Consider the following 20,236-nt stretch of genomic DNA (forward strand, 5'->3'; position numbering starts at 1 on the left):
GTTCTCTCAAGAAATATTTATTATGTAACCTCCACTGTGTCCCTGTGTCCACATTATGCCAGGCATATGCTGTTCCCTTAACACACCAAGCTTTTTTGTGCCTTTGCACTTTGGTTTATACTGTTCCCTTTGCCCTTCCGTCATTTTCCTCTAGAGCAACTCTTATTTAACCCAGTGCAAAAGTCATCTCCTTTCTGAAATTTCCTGGTGAGCTATCGTCCTCTGTGTCTTCTTTAAATCTCAGACCTTGATCATGGTACTTAGCACATCATTTTGAAATTACATGTGACCACATGTACAAGATAATATCTTGATACATTCAGAGGCATAATTTTTTCCTCTGCAATGTCCTTCACCTCTATACTTCTCTCACCACTCAGATTGGGGCTTTTTGTGTGTACTACCCTAAGGGTAAAGCTATTACTGCCAAAATGAACAGGGAAAGGAAGATTCACTGCACAGATTTCTGCACCAGTATGGACTTGTGGGATTCAAAGCAAACTTACGAAGCTGATAACTATGAGAGAAAATGGTTTTTAGATTCCAAGAGGCTGAGCACTTTAAGTACAAACGTCAATGTTTATACCATAAGTGAAAGACTCTGAAGCAAAGAGAAGAGCCCGCTTACCAGCTCCTCCATCCCCACCCTCACCTACAGACGAGGTAAAAGTTGCCCCCACTAAAGAGTTAAAAATGAGTGCTAGGCTCCTGCCCGCTGCCCATCCTCAAGCCAAGTTGCAGGTGGGAGTGAGAACTGATGCCCCATCCCCTCTCCGGGACTGAAAGGCAGCAGAACACAGGTGTGCCTTGAGCCAGTACTGTAGAAGTGAAGGAGGAAATGTGGTGCATCTGGGCGAGAGAGGGACCAGTGAGCCTCTGAGTGGTGGGGAGACCAAAATCTGGCAGCCCCTGTGTCCTCAAGAAGCACAGGAGATTCATGAAAGACCACTAGTGATTCCAGATGCAGAGTGACCGCCATGGCCCTAGTGACCAGGGGGTCTGCAGGTGGCCGCTACCAAGACCATGGCCCCCGCCATGTGCATTTGTTACCTTTCTTCATGTCTCCAGTAGCTACCACAGTGGCCAATAGATGTTCACGTTGTAAAATAATATAGCCAGGAAGACAGAGCAGTAAAGAGTCATAGGGAACGCGAGCCCTGTTTGCACCATGTTCTTTAACTCTCCTCCTAACCCCCAAGAACCATTAACAATAGAGGAACTCTCCAAGGCATGGAAACAGAGAGGAGATTGCTGGTTGCCAGGGGCAGGGTGTGGGGGAATGGGGAGATGTTGGATGAAAGGGACACACTTTCATTTATAAGATGAATAAGTTCTGGGGATCTAACGTACAGCCTGGTGACTGTAATTAACAATACTGTATTGTATTCTTGAAATGTGCTAAAAGGGTACATCTTAAATGTTCTTATCACACACACAAAAAAAGGAATTATGTGAAGGGATGGAGGTGTTAAGGAACCTTATTGTGGTAATCATTTCACCATATATACATGTATCAAATCATTACATTGTTATCACTTAAATTTACACCATGTTATTTATCAATTATGTCTCAAGAAAGCTGGGGGGGAAAGCTAATATTACCAAGATCACACACAAATAATAATAATGATAATTCTGACACTAGCACTCTGATGAAATACGGAAAACAGATGACAGGTGTATAGAATTTCATAGTCTTCAGGTCCACAAGGTTTGTGAGTACAAGCTGAGGCTGGAAACAAACATCTAAAGTATTTTTCAATCATCAATACTTTATTATATTAATACTTGATATATTAATTTTTCTCCTACAATTTTATATCATCAATATATCATAAATACATGGACAGTTTCCCTATAGGTATAAATATCAGGCCAACCTCATCTATATTTAGCAAATGCTTAATAAACAGGTGCTGGATCCTTATCCCCATCCTTCCCGCCCACCTCATCCTGCACAGACCCTCCCACACACTCTTACATTGTGCTTATTTTATTTGTTGCCTTTTGTGGAGCAGAAGCCCATTTTACCAACAGGGCCCCCACCCAATGACCACATGGCTGGGAGGTGGTCACGATAGCACATAAGCAGAGTAGGCGAGGGTCCTGCATTCCCCTCCATCTATTTTCAGGTGGGTGGGACATTGGGACATCTCAGGACCGTATAAAGATTGTGAAGCCCCAGAAAGTTACTCTATCTAATACAGAGCTTTGAGAGTCCCATGCAGATTTTATGAAGAGACCTGGGAAGTGGAGAGAATCGGGAACCACACAGGACTCATGGCAAAGTGCTGGGTAAAGAGGGGCGTTTCTACAGCTTCTTCAGCTGAGCTGATCTGCCGCTCTCAAGTCACGCACGTAGCGGACGATGGGGGTGACACAGGTGCAACCAACAGTCACCCGCACCTTCTCCAGCCGGAAGGAGCGAGAGCAACCCTGGGGCTCCCTCCGGAGGACCAGGAACTCTTGCTGGATGGGGACGGAGTTCATCGAGCTGTCTTCCTTCCCCTCGGCGTTGATGCAGCCCGTGTGCCTGCACCGGGCCTCTGCGATCTCGGAGGGGAACCGGTGGGGGTCCCGGGTGACGCTGCAGGAGGAGCAGGGAGAAGCCGATGGTGAGACCGGGGGTGGGAGGCGGGGAAAGATGCACAGAGGATGGGGGCCCCGCGGCACTGGGCGCCCACTTGCAGGGAGGCGGTGCCGGGCAACTCAGGGCGGCAGCGCAGGCGCGGAGCAGACAACCTGGACTCAGATGCCGGCCCGTGGCGAGTGCTCAACTGCTTAGGCCTCAGTTCCCTCAGCTTTAAAATGGGGGTTCGCAAATGCCTCTCCCGTGAGACTGTCACCAACACTCGGTGATACAAATGCGTATGAAGCGCCACGCCGTAAAACGTTGGCATTCCATACATGTTAGATCTTTTAGTTCATTTTCCTTTTCATTTTTATTATTATAATCATCATTCATCCTTAGAGACTGAACATCACTAAGAGGTCCCCCAGCACACAGTCTACAAAGCCTGCTGCTTGGGAAAGAAAACCAAAGCCCTGCGGGGTTGGTGAATCCAATGCCTTCTTTCAATTTCTCCCTGAATAGCCCCCTTGCCAGGGGGAATAAAGGCAGCAAAGCCAATCCAGCCAGCTGGCAAGCGCACACTCCCGCTTCCCAGGGCAAGCAATGCGGGCAGCCCCGGGAGCACTTCTAAGGGTCCTCGGGCTCTGTTTTCATACTTATATTTAGAGCATAGAAATGAGTGCTTGCTATTCCGAGAACCTCCATGTAAGACAAAATCCCAAGTCTGTACCCTGAACATCCTCACCTAGCAGCCCCTCCCCAAACTGGCCTTTCTCCTCCACTCTGGGCTCCTCCCGGCTCCTTGAAGGCTGAAATCCAATCTGAGTGGCTCTCTCTGAACTGACTTTTCTGGTTCCCACTTATCTGCATGCAGAGACCATTATGTGGGCTGCTTTAAAGAGTCCTCTCTTCCAGCACAGAAAGTTTGTAAATTGCAAATCCAGAGCTGCATGAAGCAGAAAAGGGCAAAGCGTCGATGAGAGTTTGGAAGCAAAATAGACCTTCGACCACATAGGAGGACTTAGCCCAAAATAGCAAGAAAATGTGAGCACCCAGGGAAAGTGGAATTTCCGTTTTTCAGAGTGAATGTGAGGACTATTATTTTTTCTATATTTTTGAAATTTTCTACTTATCGTTAGAATAAATTAACATGTTTTTCAAAAGAACGTGGAGGTCAGTCTCCTTGGCACGTACTTGTAATCCCAAGGGGAGCTGGAGCGGTTCTGGAAGCCGTGTGAGAGGGGAACGCCCTGACTCTGCCTGAGGATGCGGATGTCAACCCTCACAGTGTGGTCCTCCGGAGCGGGGCAGAGGGCAGGATCCCCTGCTTTGGGGGTTTTCCGAGCTGCCACCTCCCCCAGGAGGGTCAGCCCCAATGTCAACAGCAGCAGGGACTTGACCTGGAAATAGATGAGAATGGGACTGGTTAGGGACGCTGGTGTCACTTGCTGACAAGAGACAGGTCGTGCTTCAGCTGAACTGAGCATCCCTGGGATGGGATCAGGGCTCCCCTCTGAACCTCAGATCCTCACCTGGCAACAGGAACAGTCATACATGAAGATACCAGGGTACCAACCTGAGAACTAAACTCATTCGCCTGGTGATTGAGCCCTCCACAGCCCAAGAGCTCCTGAACAGGTTCGCAAGCCAACAAAGCATCAAATTAAAAGGCAAAAGAGAAACTGCTGTGGGTGGGTGCACCAACAGTGGCAAGGAGGGGTGCTGACAAACAAGAAAGAGAAAGAAAATACACACCATAAACAGGCACGAGGAGAGTAAAGGCACATACATCCCTCTGGGACCATGTGCTGTGGGCTCACTCACCTCGGTGCCCAGGGCCCCGGGAGGGCCAGAGTGCCGCCAGAGAGATCAAGACCCTGGCTCCCCTCCAGCAAACAGCAGTGTATGCCTGATCTATGTTTGCATATTAAAACTGTCCTACACAGGGGCTCCCCTGGCGGTCCAGTGGTCAAGACGCTGCGCTTCCACTGTAGGGTGTGTGGGTTCGATCCCTGGTGGGGGAACTAAGATCCCACATACCGCACAGCCAAAACAAAAACAAAACTATCTTACACATATTAAGAAAAAGAGTAACAAACCACGAGGAAGATGAATAAAGGATATGAAGAGAATTCAACAAAATACAACAACCAAAAACATTATGTTTCATGTTGACTCTCACTAGTAATCAGATACACACAAGATAAAACAACAACAAAAATCATTTCATCATTTCTCTTCAGGGAGAGAACAGGGAGAAAGGGAGATGTCAGGATCCGGGACTGGGTTTAAATCCTGACCTGGTCTCCTCACTGAGCCTCTGCTTTCTCTTCTTTCCAGCCAGAGCATAATACTTGCTTCATAATAATATTCACAAGATTAAATAAAACGTTCTTTGTAAAGCACCTACAATAAAAATAGGGGCTTAAGAAATGATAACTCTTGCTTTTAATTTCCAGCCTCACATCCATGAATCCTCCACAAAGCTCTTCGTCCCAGCCATCCCTTCACCTGGAATACACTGCCCCACCCCTATCCATCCAAATCCTCCCCTTCCGTCAGGGCCCCACTAGGACTCGGTCTCCTCCAGGAACTGTCCTGAAAGTAGTTCATTCATAAAGCTTTTACCATCTAGCACTCAAGCAGCCCTTCTTTATTGTCTGGACATGCAGTATGTGTGTTCATACAGATCTACACCTATTAGATGGTAAGTTCCTGCAGGACAACATGTCATAGAACAGGTGTTCCAAAATACTTTCTGGATGAATGAAAGAGCGGGTGAGTGAATGCATGAACAGAACAATCCATTTAAATTAACAACATAGGGCTTCCCTGGTGGCGCAGTGGTTGAGAGTCCGCCTGCTGATGCAGGGGACACGGGTTTGTGCCCCGGTCCGGGAGGGTCCCACATGCCGTGGAGCGGCTAGGCCCGTGACCCATGGCTGCTGAGCCTGCGCGTCCGGAGCCTGTGCTCCGCAACAGGAGAGGCCATAGCAGTGAGAGGCCCGCATACCACCAAAAAAAAAAAAAAAAATTAACAACACAGTTAAGCTCAACTCATTAAGAAAAACACCATGCAAAGCCAACTACAGCAGAGTTCCCATGACCCGTGCTGACTGAAGGAAGCAGAGACACTAAGGATGCACAAGAGAGAAATGGAAACTACTTCCCTTTAGCTCCAGAAAATATACTTCTTATACTTACATTGAAATACCAGTTTATCTGGTATTACAGGCGTGCACAAAGAAAGCATTCAGTGAAGACCTAACTAAAATAAAGGAAGAGCTAAAAATCTCTCCAGCTTCCCTTTCTCACGACCTGCTTTGCTCACCCCACGGTGACCACCGACCCTCACTAGGGATGGACAAGCCTCATCACCAATTCTCAACATAATGCAGACCCAGGGCTGAAAGGGAGTTACTTTGATCCTCAGGGCTCAGTGTCATTCAGGCTCACACCTTCCGTGAGTTAGGGTTGGGAAGGTGCTTAGACATGTTGGTTTAAAGGACCTTCTTTTTATCTTTTGCAGATGCTGGAGGCAAGAAGATAAGAGTAAACAAAAAGGTCATGGTGTCAAGTGCTGTACTAATGTAGCTGATACTAAATAGAAGCTGAAAGCAAGATTGACCCAGATAAGCCTGAAAGAGGCTGATTTGCCTCCAGATAATCAGCAGGTGTCTACTTTTGTCTCCTGCAATCATTCATTCATTCAACAACTCTTTCCTGTCTCTGGAGTCAAAAGTCCTGGGTCCGTAACTCAGTTCCAGGACTCTTACTAGCGGTGACTCAGTTTCCTCCACCAGCAAATGTGGAGATTAAATGATAGGATCCATATATAGCATGAAGAGCAGGGCTGGGACATGGAGAGTATTCAGTATAGGTACTATTGTTAAGTCTACATTGTCCTAATGATACACAGTGGATGGGAAAGATGTGGAATTTGCCCTCATGTAACTTCTGTCTAGCCAAAGCATTATGACATTTTAAAAAGTAAAAGGATGTCTGCTTAGACAAGACGGTCCTTAGCTTCCCAGCATGCTCAGCTCAACCTTTGACTTACTGCACTGTGAACTCCCGTAAAGAGAACATCTGAACACTTGTCTCCTGAACTCACCTGTGATTCGTGCTCACCCCATGTAGGAACATGCTCCAGAACCCGGGCAGCTCCTAGCCCATAAGAGTTTGCCTTACCACCGTATTGAGGATGTCCTGTGTGCCTGCACCTCCAATTTCTAATCCTATTCTAATGTCCTTGGCCCTGTCATGTTTCTTGCTGACACTACAACAGATTTCTTCAAAGAAACCAAAAATAGACGTGGCTTTAGAACACAAAACTATCCAACAAATTTGTTTAAACACAATGGCTTTAAATTCAGAAATCTTGCTTCTGAACCATTCAGGGAAAAGAATATTACTTGGAGCCAGTAAACCTAGATTCATGTCCTCATTCTTGGGCATACAGTATCCAGTGATGTTAAATCACTTAAATTCATTGAGCTGTTGTTCATCTGTACAATGGGGAAAGTTGTCCCAATCCACTTCCCTGGATTGGTGCGTGACTCAGAGGTAAAAATAATGACATCATTAATATATTTAACACTCTAATTTGAAAAGATACATGCACCCCAATGTTCATAGCGGCACTGTTTACAGTAGCTGAGACATAGAAGCAACCTAAATGTCCATGGGCAGATGAATGGATAAAGAAGATGAGGTGTGTGTGTGTGTGTGTGTGTGTGTATATATATATATATATATATATATAGTGGAATACTACTAAGCCATAAAAAAGAATGAAATAATGCTATTTGCAGTAACATGGATGGACCTAGAGATTATCATACTAAGTGAAGTAAACCAGAAAGAGAAAGACAAATACCGTATGATATCATTTATATGTGGAATCTAAAATATGATACAAACGAACATATTTACAAAACAGAAACAGACTCACTGACATAGAGAACAAACTTATGGTTACCAAAGGGGAAAGGGGGTGGGGGAGGGATAAATTAGGAGTTTGGGATTAACATATAGACACAGCTATATATAAAATAGATAATCAACAAGGACCTACTGTATAGCACAGGGAACTATATTCAATATCCTGTAATAAACCATAATGGAAATTATGGTTTATTTATTCACTTATATATAACTGAATCACTTGCTATATACCAATGTTGCTAATACAACATTGTAAATCAACTCTACTTCAATTAAAAAAAATTTATTGAATGCTTTCTCTATCCTTATTGGTTGTTATATTAAAATGGCCAAGTTAACTAAAAGCCATGCTTGCATATATCTGCTATTTCAGAGAATAGTTTTAGTCATTCTCAATGATATCAATTAATCCTTCCATGGGGGAGATACCACTATTATTCCTCTATACAGATAAGAGGAATAAGAATGCACAGAGAGGTTAAGTAACTTACCCCAAATCCCACATTTAGTAAGTGGTGAAGCCAGGTCTGTCTGACTCCAAAGCCCATGCCCCCTAACTACTGCACTTGGCTGCATTTCTTACCATCTCTAAAACAATATATGAATATAACATAGTATTATCATCACCATATGCCATGACCTTTTATGAAATCCAAGCTCTTTTAAGTTGCATGGCTTGTAAAAAGACAGAAGAAAAGGATTATTTAAACCAATAATATGGTGAGTGATTTCCCAAGCCCTGTTTTCATGCTGCTGTATTTTAAATTCTTCGAAGGTCTTACCTGACGAATGCCGGGTGAGATTCTAGACCCAGGGGATGTAGATTTCCATCACATTAACATCTGCCTCTCCTCCAGGAGGAAGGAGACAATGCAAAAATGATCAGCTCTCAGAGATGTGTCAAATGTCTCTCCCATAGGAGCTGTCCAAGTGCATCACCAGGCGGTTTCACTCCCTGCATCCAGGGCACTCCCTGTCATCTGCTCATCTTGGGGGAATCATTACCCCTATTGGGGCCCCAGATTCCTTGGTTAAAATAAACATGTACAGATCCTAAAAGGCTGGCTAAGCTCCCCCATGAGATGAGGGCCAACTTAACTCTACAATGGTGGCCCCAAGAGAGACCATGTCCAGTTTGTGATGTCAAGAACTTCAAAAGCTAACACCAACTATGCCAGAGCCATTGGTGAAGAGCTATGGTTTTACACCCCATTATAATTTCTGGTTCTTTTTTCTTTTTCTCCACCAGACAGGGATCAGCATTAAAGTCAGCTCTGTTTTTTAAAGAAATGACCCCCGCAAAAGACCCCAATCTAGCATCATTCCTTATAAATCTTCTTTCCTGAAATCCTAGGGATGACTGTACCAACACAAGAATGATCCTGACTACTCACCACAGCCATGTCACACAGGAATGTCATTGTCACTTTGCTCTGGTCACCGGTTTCACGCAGTAAGCTGTTTCTGAGCTGTGTTGCCTTGTGTGTGCCCGTGTGGTGTCAACGAGAGCACTGTTGGTTTTATAGCAATCTCTGTCCTTGTTTCAGTTGACCTGCTTACTGTCTAACTTGTGGTTGCCCCAGAGTTACTGACGAATGTAGTGTTTTTTTTTTCCTATTCCACTTCCTGAAGGGGAGTCGAAGGGGGACCCTAAAAAGGCATGATGAAAAAAGAACCAAATCTTCCTCTTCTTCTGCCCCACTCCCACCCCCATTGTCCTCACACTACAGCAAATTTCTTAACTTATGCACTACAGAGATGAACCAAGTGACAAACTGCTGTCATGATCTTTCATGTTCTTCCACAAAATGGCTAAGAACTCCAGTCACGCACCTTACGTTCTACTTTCCAGTCATGCAGTGTGAACTGAGATTTAAGTGGATAAGTCATCCTTCAAGGAGGCTCGGTATTAAACAGAGAACTGTCTTTAGCTCCACTTTATGAATGGAAAAAACAAAACCAGAGAAATGAATGGCATCAGTGAGAGATTCAGAAATTATATCCCTGGCAGTTAGTTTCATGGTCTCCCTAAACTAATTCTGTTTTAACCCCATGGTTAGACTCCTACCAGTGTTTGATAGATTGATAATCATTACTTATACAACATATAAACAACTATTATCTTGGCTGTGTCTGACTGAAGATGGTTTGATTTTTTAAACTAAATGGATTAGCAAGTAGAACCTTTAAATGCTCTGATGTGTAATTTTAAATGACTTGCAAAAAAGTTAATTTATCTTAGTTCAGTTCAGGTCAACATTTATTAAGCACTTGCTGTATGTTGGGCATTATAGCCTAGGGATACACAGACATTTCTGAAATAACAATAACTGACTCTTTTTAATGCCCATTAAGATCAGGTAAAATTACACATGCTCTGTTAATAAGGCAGGGCACATTCTAGCAGGGTAAGGTTACTCTCCTCCATCACGTGTTTGAACAACTTTGTCCCATTTTCTTTAAATGTAGGAAATAAAGAGGAAACAGCTCTTGGGTTCATGAAGCCCCTCCAAGATTGATCAAAATTCTTCTGTGATCACGAGTCTTTCACCCGTGTTTCTCCTCCCCATGCCTGTGCGTTCTTCTCTACACCTCTCCTCTGGGACAATCAGAAATGTAACCCCCTAAGAAGACCTCCTTGAATCACCGTTCCCTACCTCATTACTGTGTGCTCATCTTTAGTCTACCTCACACTTGCTTATATGTTTTAGGATGATTCTCTGGGGTCTTCATGGACTTGGGGTAACTTCAGTTCCTCCCAGTAATCTCTGCCAGCATCCTTCTCTAAATATATATCCCCAAGTATACAATCTAAATTAAGACAGTGTATACATACAATGGAATATAGTCAGCCATAACAAAGAATGAAATAATGCCATTTGCAGCAACATGGATAGACCTGGAGATTGTCATACTGAGTGAAGTAAGTCAGAGAGAGAAAAACAAATATATGATATCAGTTATATGTGGAATCTAAAAAAAAGAGTGGTAGAAATGAACTTATTTACAAAACAGAAATAGAGTCACAGATGTAGGAAACAAACTTATGGTTACCAAGGGGGAAGGGAAGGAGAGATAAATTGGGAGATTGGGACTGATGTATATACACTACTGTATATAAAATAGATAAGTGGTAAGAACCTATTGCATAGCACAAGGAACTCTACTCAATACTCTGTAATGGCCTATATGGGAAAAGAATCTAAAAAAGAGTGGATATATGTATATGTATAACTGTTTCACTTTTCCATACAGAAGAAACTGACACAACATTATAAATCAACTAAATCCCAATAAAAATTAATTTTAAAATTAATTAATTAATTAATTAAGACAGTATATTTTCTATGCATACACCAATTCAAGACAAGTCCCCTAGGCAAACCCTTCAGGGGGTTACCCTGAGCCCATCTTATACAGAATTTTCAAGGCCTCTCTGGATACATTCTTCCATATACTCGGTGAAGCTGACACCGTGAAATCAAGAGTCTTGTTTTCAGATTTGCTTGTATCACACAAGCTATCAAAGCAATATGTGCAATAGACCCTTAAAAGCATATTAAGTTGAGTGGGCTGAATCACTCACTTTCTGCAGCAGTCTCTTCTCTATGCAGAGCCATACTTCTATGCAGAGAAGACCACAGCAGCTCTCCTGAAAGAAGAAGCAAGGAAATCACCTTGAATTAAGAATGCCTGATTCAATACAGAAGGATTTGCTGGATGCAGAGAAAATTAAATAATTTTTTTATGTAAGAAGGAAGCAACATTGAATTTTTATGTGCCCAATGGTCACAAAGTTTTCCCCCATCAAGGTAAAAATAACTAACTTATCAGGATGTCAAACTAGTAATCAACCATCATCAAGTTTGAATTCCATCAGTGGATCCAGATCATTGTTTCATCTAACAATGATAAACCCTTCTTATTTGGGGACCCAGTAATAAATATATGATGATTCTGGTGGAAGCCCTTCACTAACTGGCCCTGTACCACTTGTGGCCCAAGCTGCTGCTGGCTTTAAGAGTTTCAGTAATCCAAGTGGAGCTATCTTTCAACACACCGACAGCTACAGCACTCTACACACAATTCCAAGGGCCCACAGAAAAAGACAGCAGGAAGCTCTGTAGTGGTATGAATGAGTTACACACAGCCTCCATGTCGTACAATATTACAGCTGCTCAAACACCCAATTTAGCAAGATTTTTGTATGCCCTCCCATGTTCTGGAAGCCGTGCTGCATTACAGGTAATAGACTGTACTAGTAGAGTCTCTACCTTAATGAGTTTAAAATATAGTTATGGAACGAAGGCAAACACACGTATATTAACCAATAAGATAACGACATGGGATTGTTGGCGATACTGATAGCTAAATGAACACATTTAGTTTTACAAATCCAACCCTCAAGAGGTTTCATCTTCACTCAAGAAAGGGGAGTCTAAACATTTGCAAATATTTAATTTAATGAGGACGTACATTCATAATTAAAATCTTTTTACACCGTAGTTTGAATTAATGTATTTTATATTATTTTGCAGTAAAACATAATTCAGATTTCTACAGGCCTTAAAACCACAGACAGTGCTTCCTATTTGAATTGTCTTCTGTAACAGATTTCACTAGAATTGGACCAACTTGAAAGAAAGAAAGAAAGAAAGGAAGGAAGAAAGAAAAGAGAGTCTAATCAAGAAATGCTGGCACAACCTAGCAGTATACATGTGGATACAGAACTCGATGCCTGGAAGTGAGGGGCTTCCACAGCAAAAGGCTGAAATGGTGGCATTGTCCATGGTGGTCAGGTGGTAGGCTGTGATGACAATGAAATTGGAAGCTAGATAAATGATGACCAATGTTATGAATGGCAAAACATTTGGTAAAATTATTGCCTGCAGTAACTTGAGAGGCAGATATTGTACCTAGAGGTCCAATAAGAGCTCTAAAGGAGGACATTGGAAACAGAATGCCAGCTATGTGTGTTGGAGGTTATTGTCTGCATTTGGTGAGGTAACACAAGAAAGACATGAGCTCAGGAAAGAGTAGGCAGGTTTGCAAACAAAAATGAAAGAGAATGAAGAGAGTCCAGAAATTCAGAGCCTTGCAAGGTTGGAAAAAAAACAACTATTTCTATCCCCCCAAAGCAAAAGATACACTTGGAAAAGCCTCTGAGGTAGAAGTGCCCAGTAAAACCTTTCAACCAAGTACATTTCCTACAAGCGGAATCAAAATGAAGCATCTGGAAATCCCTTTACGTAGGTAAAAGGACTCAGAAAAAAACAGTGTAAGGGTAGAGTTCTAGTAAATCTACCATTAAATCAAGACAGGGAGAGTTACACTTGCCGTCACTATTTCAGATGCAGCCAAAGAGCATATTGGGGGGAAAACCTCCCAGCTGGGGGGAGCCAGCAACCACAAAGAGTACTGGGGAGGTGAGCCCTGCTCAAAAAGCAGAATCTGGGTCTGATCAAAGCACATCCCACATGCCCTGGCTAAGGGAGCCCCACAATGTTAGCCAAACAGGATTTCAAGGTTGTAACAGATCAGAACTATTGCGTGCATCTCCCATTCTTTCTCTCTCTAAATGGAAGTGTTTCATCCTAGTCTAAACTGACTGAGAGAGACCTTAAAAATTTTACAGAATTTTCTGCTTATTTTCACTGTTTATCAGAGCTCTGACTCCTCATTAAAATAGCCAGTTAAACAATGTTATCATATAACAGGTTTAAAGAATATTGATAAAGAATTAAATGCAAAAAATAAATTATCACTATCTTATTATCATTATCATGCTTATTATCATTCACTATCTTATTCATCAAACAAAAGCTATTAGTATATAATTTACTTTAACTACAGTCTTTTTTCTAAATGAAATTAAAACACGCCTTTCTAATTTCCCCAAAGCACTGATTTATTTATGTTAGAGTCAGACCCTCTGAATATGGGTTAAAACATTAGGTCAGAATGGCCTCAAAGCAATATGGCTTTTATTCCCAACCTTCTTGCAGCTCTCCTCCTCATCAAGCACAAAAATTCTTCCTCCTTTTAGGCTATTCAAACTAATTAAATATAAGGTTTATTTGCCTTTTCAGTCCCTAGATCATTTAGAAAGTCCATGTCCCATTCCCTTTCATAACCCTACTTCTCCATCCCCTATTGAAGAAAAAACATGGAGCATCCTTATAACTATAAAGCCACAGACCCTACAAATCCACATAATTCTTTTGTTTCCCCCTTTTAAAACAAATGACTGTTTCCAGTTTCAGGATTCTTTGCATCCATTACTTCATTTTTACCTATTTGCTTGAGTCAAATATTCAAACCCATTATGTACTTAATAGAACCTCCATAAAATCACACTCCATAGCAACCAATTCTTTTTTTTTTAAGGTCAACATATTTCCACTGTGAAAAGATTTTCAAGAACAAAACAGCTTTACTTTTGGGTTAAAAATCAGACTTCATTACAATGATTACTTTTCAGATGAAAATGCTGTGCTAGGGTCTTCATATGCTGATGTTTGTGGGCATAGGAATTATTTGGGGCTTAGACACAGAAGTCTTCTCTCTCTCTCTCTCCCTCCCATCCTCCCTCCTGCCCTCCCTCCCTCCCTCCGTGTGTGTGTGTGTGTGTGTGTGTGTGTGTGTTTATCTGTCTATTGTTTAAAAAACAGTGTAATTCCTGACCTTCTGATGAAAAGGTGAAGAATCTATGAAAGAGTTACAGGGGACAGAAATGAAGGGAGGGGATTGGAGGCAAAAGCTGAAAAAGAAGAAAAGTATCAGGTTGGGGGAAGACTTAGGAAAGCAGTTTCCCAGAGTGCTGCGTGAGAACCCTGGATGGAATAGGGTTGAGGTCACTGGAGAAAGTTCCAGATCAAAAGCAGAACCCCTCAATTCTGAATCTATTCTATGAACCGTGGAGCTATTTGCACCAGAATTTTATCTCCTTATTAACAAAAACACCATTTATTAAATGCCAACTCTGTGCCAGTCACCATGCTGGGTACTTAACATGGATAAGAAGAAGAAAAATAAAAGTAGTATCCATAAAAGAAGAAAATCATCATGACAGTTTCCTCCATCCAGGAGTGCCATGAACTTCATGTTAGACAAAATGGCACTTCTGTTTTGGAGAGAACTTATCTTAGGCCTTTTTGGAAGCACAAAGATAGAGCCTATCTCTATCCAGGGTAAACACAGAGAGGGAAGTTCTATTCTTCCACGGTGGAAACAGAGAAGGAAATCACTACACATCCAAATAACAAGAACTTGAGTTATCACCAGAGAGAAGAGAAATGGAGAGAGATGACAGTTAGAAACTTCAGTGGCTGACACAGCAAGGGAACTTTAAAGAGTCATGAGCCTAGTATTCAAATTGTTTCCATGTCTACATTGTGCCTTAATCCTCTTCCATTATTACTACACCTAAAATAAAATTCTTTACGTGCAAAACACTCCTATGATGTCCACACAGCAGCAAAGAGATGTGGAAAGAAAAGGCAGCCTCAGGAAAGGAAGCAGCAGAAATGGGTCAACAAGAATTTGGAATGAGAAAGCAAGCACCAGCCCCACCCCTGCCATCTAGCTTGCAAGAACCTGGGAGCTTGTTAAAAAGGCAGAATCTCAGTTGATCGTCGTTAACCAGACTTATCGTGGTGATCAATTCACAATATATACAAATATAGAATCATTGTTTTATACCTGAAACTAATATAACATGTCAATTACACCTCAATTTGAAAAAAGAAAAAATAGCAAAGTTTGCATTAGAAGAAAATAGATAATAAATATGTGAAAAAAAACCAGTTTAACCTCAAAAGCAATCAAAGTAATGCAAACTAAAGTAGAATTCCATATTTAGGCTGTCAAGCTGGCATAGATTTTTAACCATGAATATTAATAGGAGAATAGGAAAAAGGGGCACTTTCAGGTATTACAGCTGGGAGTGTATTGGTACAACTTTTGTAAGATATTTAATAATATGAAGCAAAAACCTAAAAAAAAATGTTCTACCCCTGGGAATTGTTCTAAAGAAATAGAGAAGTACCCAAAGATCCACATACAAGGATATTCAGTGTGGGAAAATTGAAAACACCCTAGATTTCTAACAGTAGAATAATGTTGATAGTTCAGTGAACTGTTAGCATGTATATATGATAAAACCTATGTAGTCACTAGAAATTGCTTTCCAAGAAAATTCAATAACTTTAAAAATACCTTTTTTGTAATGATTTTTGAAAATATTAAGATACGGTTCTTCATATAAAGCATGACATTCCTTTGATGTAGATACAAACACACTATGTACATGTATATGTATATTTGTATGTGTGTGTATATGTGTAAATAAATGTACGCTCAGAAAAAAGCCTGAAAATATATGCAAAAAATAAATGCAGAATCTCGGGCCCTCACCCCAAACCTATTGAATCAGACTCTGCCTTTTTACAAGATTTCCAAGTGATTCTCATCCCATGAAAGTCTGGGCTGCACTGCTTTAGGGAACATTAAAGAAAGTGCGGGATTTCCTATAAAGTTACAGCAGGGCTCACTGGATACATTCCGTTTTCTGAAGCTGAGAAATTGAGAGTCAAGTACACTTGAAAAGTGATTGGGATAAGGAAATCAGAGCCTTAAATCTCAGAGCTGCACTCCCTCGAAGCTAAGAACCATACACCTCTTCTACTCTGCAAGGTTCCTTGGCAAGGGTGGGGATGGAGAGACCAGGAAATTGAGGTCTTTCCATGTCAAAATTCAGCAGCAGCTGCTTTGGGTTCACCTGATCGAGCCACCCACAGGCAAGCTACAGGCAACTCAGGGTTTCGTGCAGACTTTCACTTACTCATCAGCCAAGCTATTCAATAATTTCCTGCATCGAGGTGAATGGAATTAGTCAACTGACTACCAGAGCGCCATGCCCAGGGAAAGCCCAAGTGGGTGTCTGTCAAATGCTGTCCCATGTTACTGGCTTCCTCCCACGAAAACCCTCAGCTGTTTCCACCAGGTTTGTACAGGAACCAGGGATCAGCAACGTTTGCTCCTGGACTTTCCCCCCAGTCCCATGCTGACAACCCACAAAGTTCTGGGGTGGTGAACTGGGGTGGAGGGTCTTGCCCCAGAAAGATGAGCTTGCACTCTACTCTTGCCTCTGGGTTGGATGACCAATTCCTTAGACATTGGCCTAAATCTGATGCATGGCCCCAACCTAGTTTGTTAAAGGAAGTCACCTTCCCAAACCTTCCTCAGGAAAGAACCTCATTTTCCAGCTTCTGCTCCACAAAATGTGTTGTATTTCTGAGGCCTCATCCTCTGCAGACCAGGTCCTTTTTCCTGGAAAGTTCATTTCAGTTCTTCTGCTCATTTAGGCTCTACTCAACCTCCTGGACTGTTCTTCAAAGTCTGTCTCCTCTGACCCAGAACCCACTAGTGTCTGTCCCTCTTCTGAACTCTCCACTTGCTCTCGTGGAATTTCATTTAGCAATTACTAGAGACAACTTTTCTGCTGTCCACTTGAACAGCTATTTGTATGTGCTTTGGCTTTTTAAGTTTTCAAAATGCTTGTTCCTAAACTCTTTAAAGGAGACACCCGTGGCTTCTGCACACCCCCATCCCAGCAAGTACACTACCCATGGCTGGTGCTCAGTGAATACTTACTCACTTGACCCGATTTAATTTAATGTTCATACTAAGTTCTTAGTATGAACATTAATTAATTTCTTCTTCCACCCAGTTTCTCGCTAAAGAGGGGGATCAGAATACACCACCACAAAAGGTGCCACTTTGGCATAAGGATTAATTTGAGCTGAAGGCAACTGAGAAACAGCAGACTCAGGAAAAGCTCTCCGCCCTCCCCCTTTCTGTCTAAAAACCAGGCATAAATTTCCTTTTGTAAAGGTAACAATTTTCCATTTGTAAAGGAAGTTTACATATTAGAAAGAGGGGGACAACTCTTATGCATGGAAAAGGCACTAACTTGAGTCTGCATAATAAACCTTACTAAATAACCCTTATCTTTGATTAGCTTCCCCCATATACTTACCTTCCCTTAATCTACTTCCCCTAGAAGTTTAACACTACCTCCTTCCTTTGTCTAGTTAACTATCCACAGTTTATGACTCTTTGTTAAAATGGTATCTAAGCTGCTGGGTCTAACTGCTTCTTTGAATCTTCACTTCTTTTCTACAAAGGGCTCTATATGCATACATAATAAATTCTTTCTCTGGTAATCTGGTTTTGTCAGTTTAATTTGCAGGACCACAGGGACTAAACCCAAGAGGGTAGAGGAGAAAGTTTTTCCCCTCCTTCATTACTTTCAATTCCTAATAGATCAGATAACTTTTTAAAAATCTTACTTAAAGGGAGATATTTTGGAGAAAACAAAACTTACAGACACAGAATATTATTTTCAAGTATTTAGAAAATTTTTAAAAGGGAGAGGGATTGGACAGTCACCAGAAGGTCACACTAAAGTTTGATAAACATATGGTAGTGACATTCCAGAGAGGAATGGTACATCAGGGGGCTCTGTTTGAACGGGACCATCTCCAACTTCTCTTCCAATTTGGGGATCCTATGAAAACCAAAAAAATATGTATTGATTTTTTTTTTTTTTTTTTGCGGTTCCTGGGCCTCTCACTGTTGTGGCCTCTCCCGTTGCGGAGCACAGGCTCCCGACGCGCGGGCTCGGCGGCCATGGCTCACGGGCCCAGCCGCTCCGCGGCATGTGGGATCTTCCCAGACCGGGGCACGAACCCGTGTCCCCTGCATCAGCAGGCGGACCCTCAACCACTGCGCCACCAGGGAAGCCCTGTACTGATATTATAATTAAACACACCCACAATCTCAGTCTTAGGAGTAGAGGTGTGTGTGAGTGCACACATATGTGTGTGTTTTTGTGTGTGCATATCCGTGGGAGGTAGGGAGTAACATAGCTTCAGTTTTTTCCGCTTTTTCTGGAAAGCAGTCGCATGACTCAATTCGAATAATTGTGTGTCATCACTGCATGTTTCCCATGAAAATATAGGTTAAGAAGAGAATAAAATGGAGGGGAGGAGGACCAGAAAGAAAGGCACTGAAACCACCACACTTCTGAGAAATGTGTCACTTTCACTCTTGCATGGACTGACTCAGAAGGACGAATGAATCTCGGGGTTCTCCTACTGTTCCTAGAAACGCTGTAGAACGACAGGATGACATGGGTTTCCCGTGAGAGGCAGTTCTTCATCCTTGCTGAGGCAAGGGGATGAAGGACGCATGAAGGAGAAGGTGGAGGAGAAGGAAATCAATAGAGAGAAGAGGGGAGGGAGGCGGGAAGGAGAGCGGAAGGGGCAGAGCAGAGAGCCAGTGCTCCCAGTGGGCGGGGCTCGCCCCCGTGCTGCTGCGCTGCGCTTGTCCAGCTGGAGATCAAAGGAAGGTAGCGGGAAAGGACATGAAGGGAAAACGAGGACTCTGAGAAGGTTCTTGGCCGTGCAGACCTGAGGACTCATCTGAACTGGAGAGACGGCTTCCTGTAAATCGCACACGACCATGTCCATCACGCAGGTTTTATGCCAAGCAAGGAACCAGAGGGGACCCCACTGCTGACTTCCCTGTCCTGTGACCCTCTCACAGCCACAGGTGTCCAGAGCACCCCTTCACCTAGCACCCAGGTTAGATTAGCCATTAAGACAAGGGAGATGACTCTTTCTCTTTGCTTTCTGACTCCATCATGGCTTTCCGGAGTAATCTGCTCCAAGCCTCTCGCCGATCAGGGCGTTGGATGGTTTTCCTACAGACAGACGCGGCGGGGGAGCCCTGCCTGGACCCAGGCTTCTTGACTCACCCTAGTCTCCACCTGCAAATAAAGGGATCCCTCTCTCCAGCTCTTCCAGGGCCATTTTTCTCTTTAACAAAATGCTGCTAGGGGAGGAAAATAATTATAATATTAATAGCCTTACATGGTAGATAAAGCCACACAGCTTACAAAGCATTTTCATGTCCACAATTTTATCTGATTCACACAACAAACCCATAAATCTCTCCATTTCACAGGTTAAGAAATTGAGACGGAGTACATGGAAACTGTCCAAAGCCACACAGCTATTAAATAGCAGAGCTGAGACAGCCTGGAGGGGTGGGATGGGGAGGGTGGGAGGGAGGGAGATGCATGAGGGAAGGGATGTGGGAACAGATGTATATGTATGACTGATTCACTTTGTTATAAAGCAGAAACTAATTAAAAAAATAATAATAAATAAATTAATTAATTAATTAAAAAAAAATAGCAGAGCTGAAATTCAAACCCAGGGCTTCGATTCTGAGCCCGGAGAAGGATAAATAACTTTCTCCAGATGCAGGCTGGAGAAAATTTGAAACACAGGCACCCAGGCCGTGGTGGAGAGTGAAGAGTTGTCAGAGGACCAGACTTGCAGGGTGAGCAGCATCTTCCAAGCGACACCTGCCCTGGAGTCAGGACACCTGAGCCACTCTGCCCATCCTTTGAAGAGGATGGGAAATGAAACCAGTCTTCTATTTTTTTCTAATTCTGAACACTTTTTAGCCTTTGCACACTGTCTTACACACATTTATCGGTGTTTTAACACGATAAATGAACAAGCAGCCAGATGGTTTCAATGACAGCTCTTAAGATGCCTCACTCTACCAACTTTTTACCTCTGGTTCTCAAAGATTATATAGTGGTCGAAAGTTGCCTTTTCTGCATTTGCTATGTGTAATGAT

The 20,236-nt window shown here is 42.6% G+C and overlaps 1 protein-coding gene across 1 annotated transcript; it reads right to left on the minus strand.

The window, feature by feature from the left end:
* Positions 1–2,322: 2,322 nt before the first annotated feature.
* On the minus strand, positions 2,323–8,982 carry IL17F (interleukin 17F; the record flags this gene model as incomplete). Its single annotated transcript, XM_081246669.1, has 3 exons — positions 8,914–8,982; positions 3,767–3,972; positions 2,323–2,587 (listed from the first exon to the last, which is right to left on the minus strand). The coding sequence occupies exons 1-3, from the start codon at positions 8,938–8,940 to the stop codon at positions 2,323–2,325; spliced, it is 498 nt and encodes a 165-aa protein (XP_081102795.1). The 5' UTR covers positions 8,941–8,982.
* Positions 8,983–20,236: the final 11,254 nt, after the last annotated feature.

The sequence above is a fragment of the Mesoplodon bidens genome (genome assembly GCF_964165515.1).
Source record: "Mesoplodon bidens genome assembly, chromosome: 10".
In the NCBI taxonomy this organism is placed as follows: Eukaryota; Metazoa; Chordata; class Mammalia; order Artiodactyla; family Ziphiidae; genus Mesoplodon; species Mesoplodon bidens.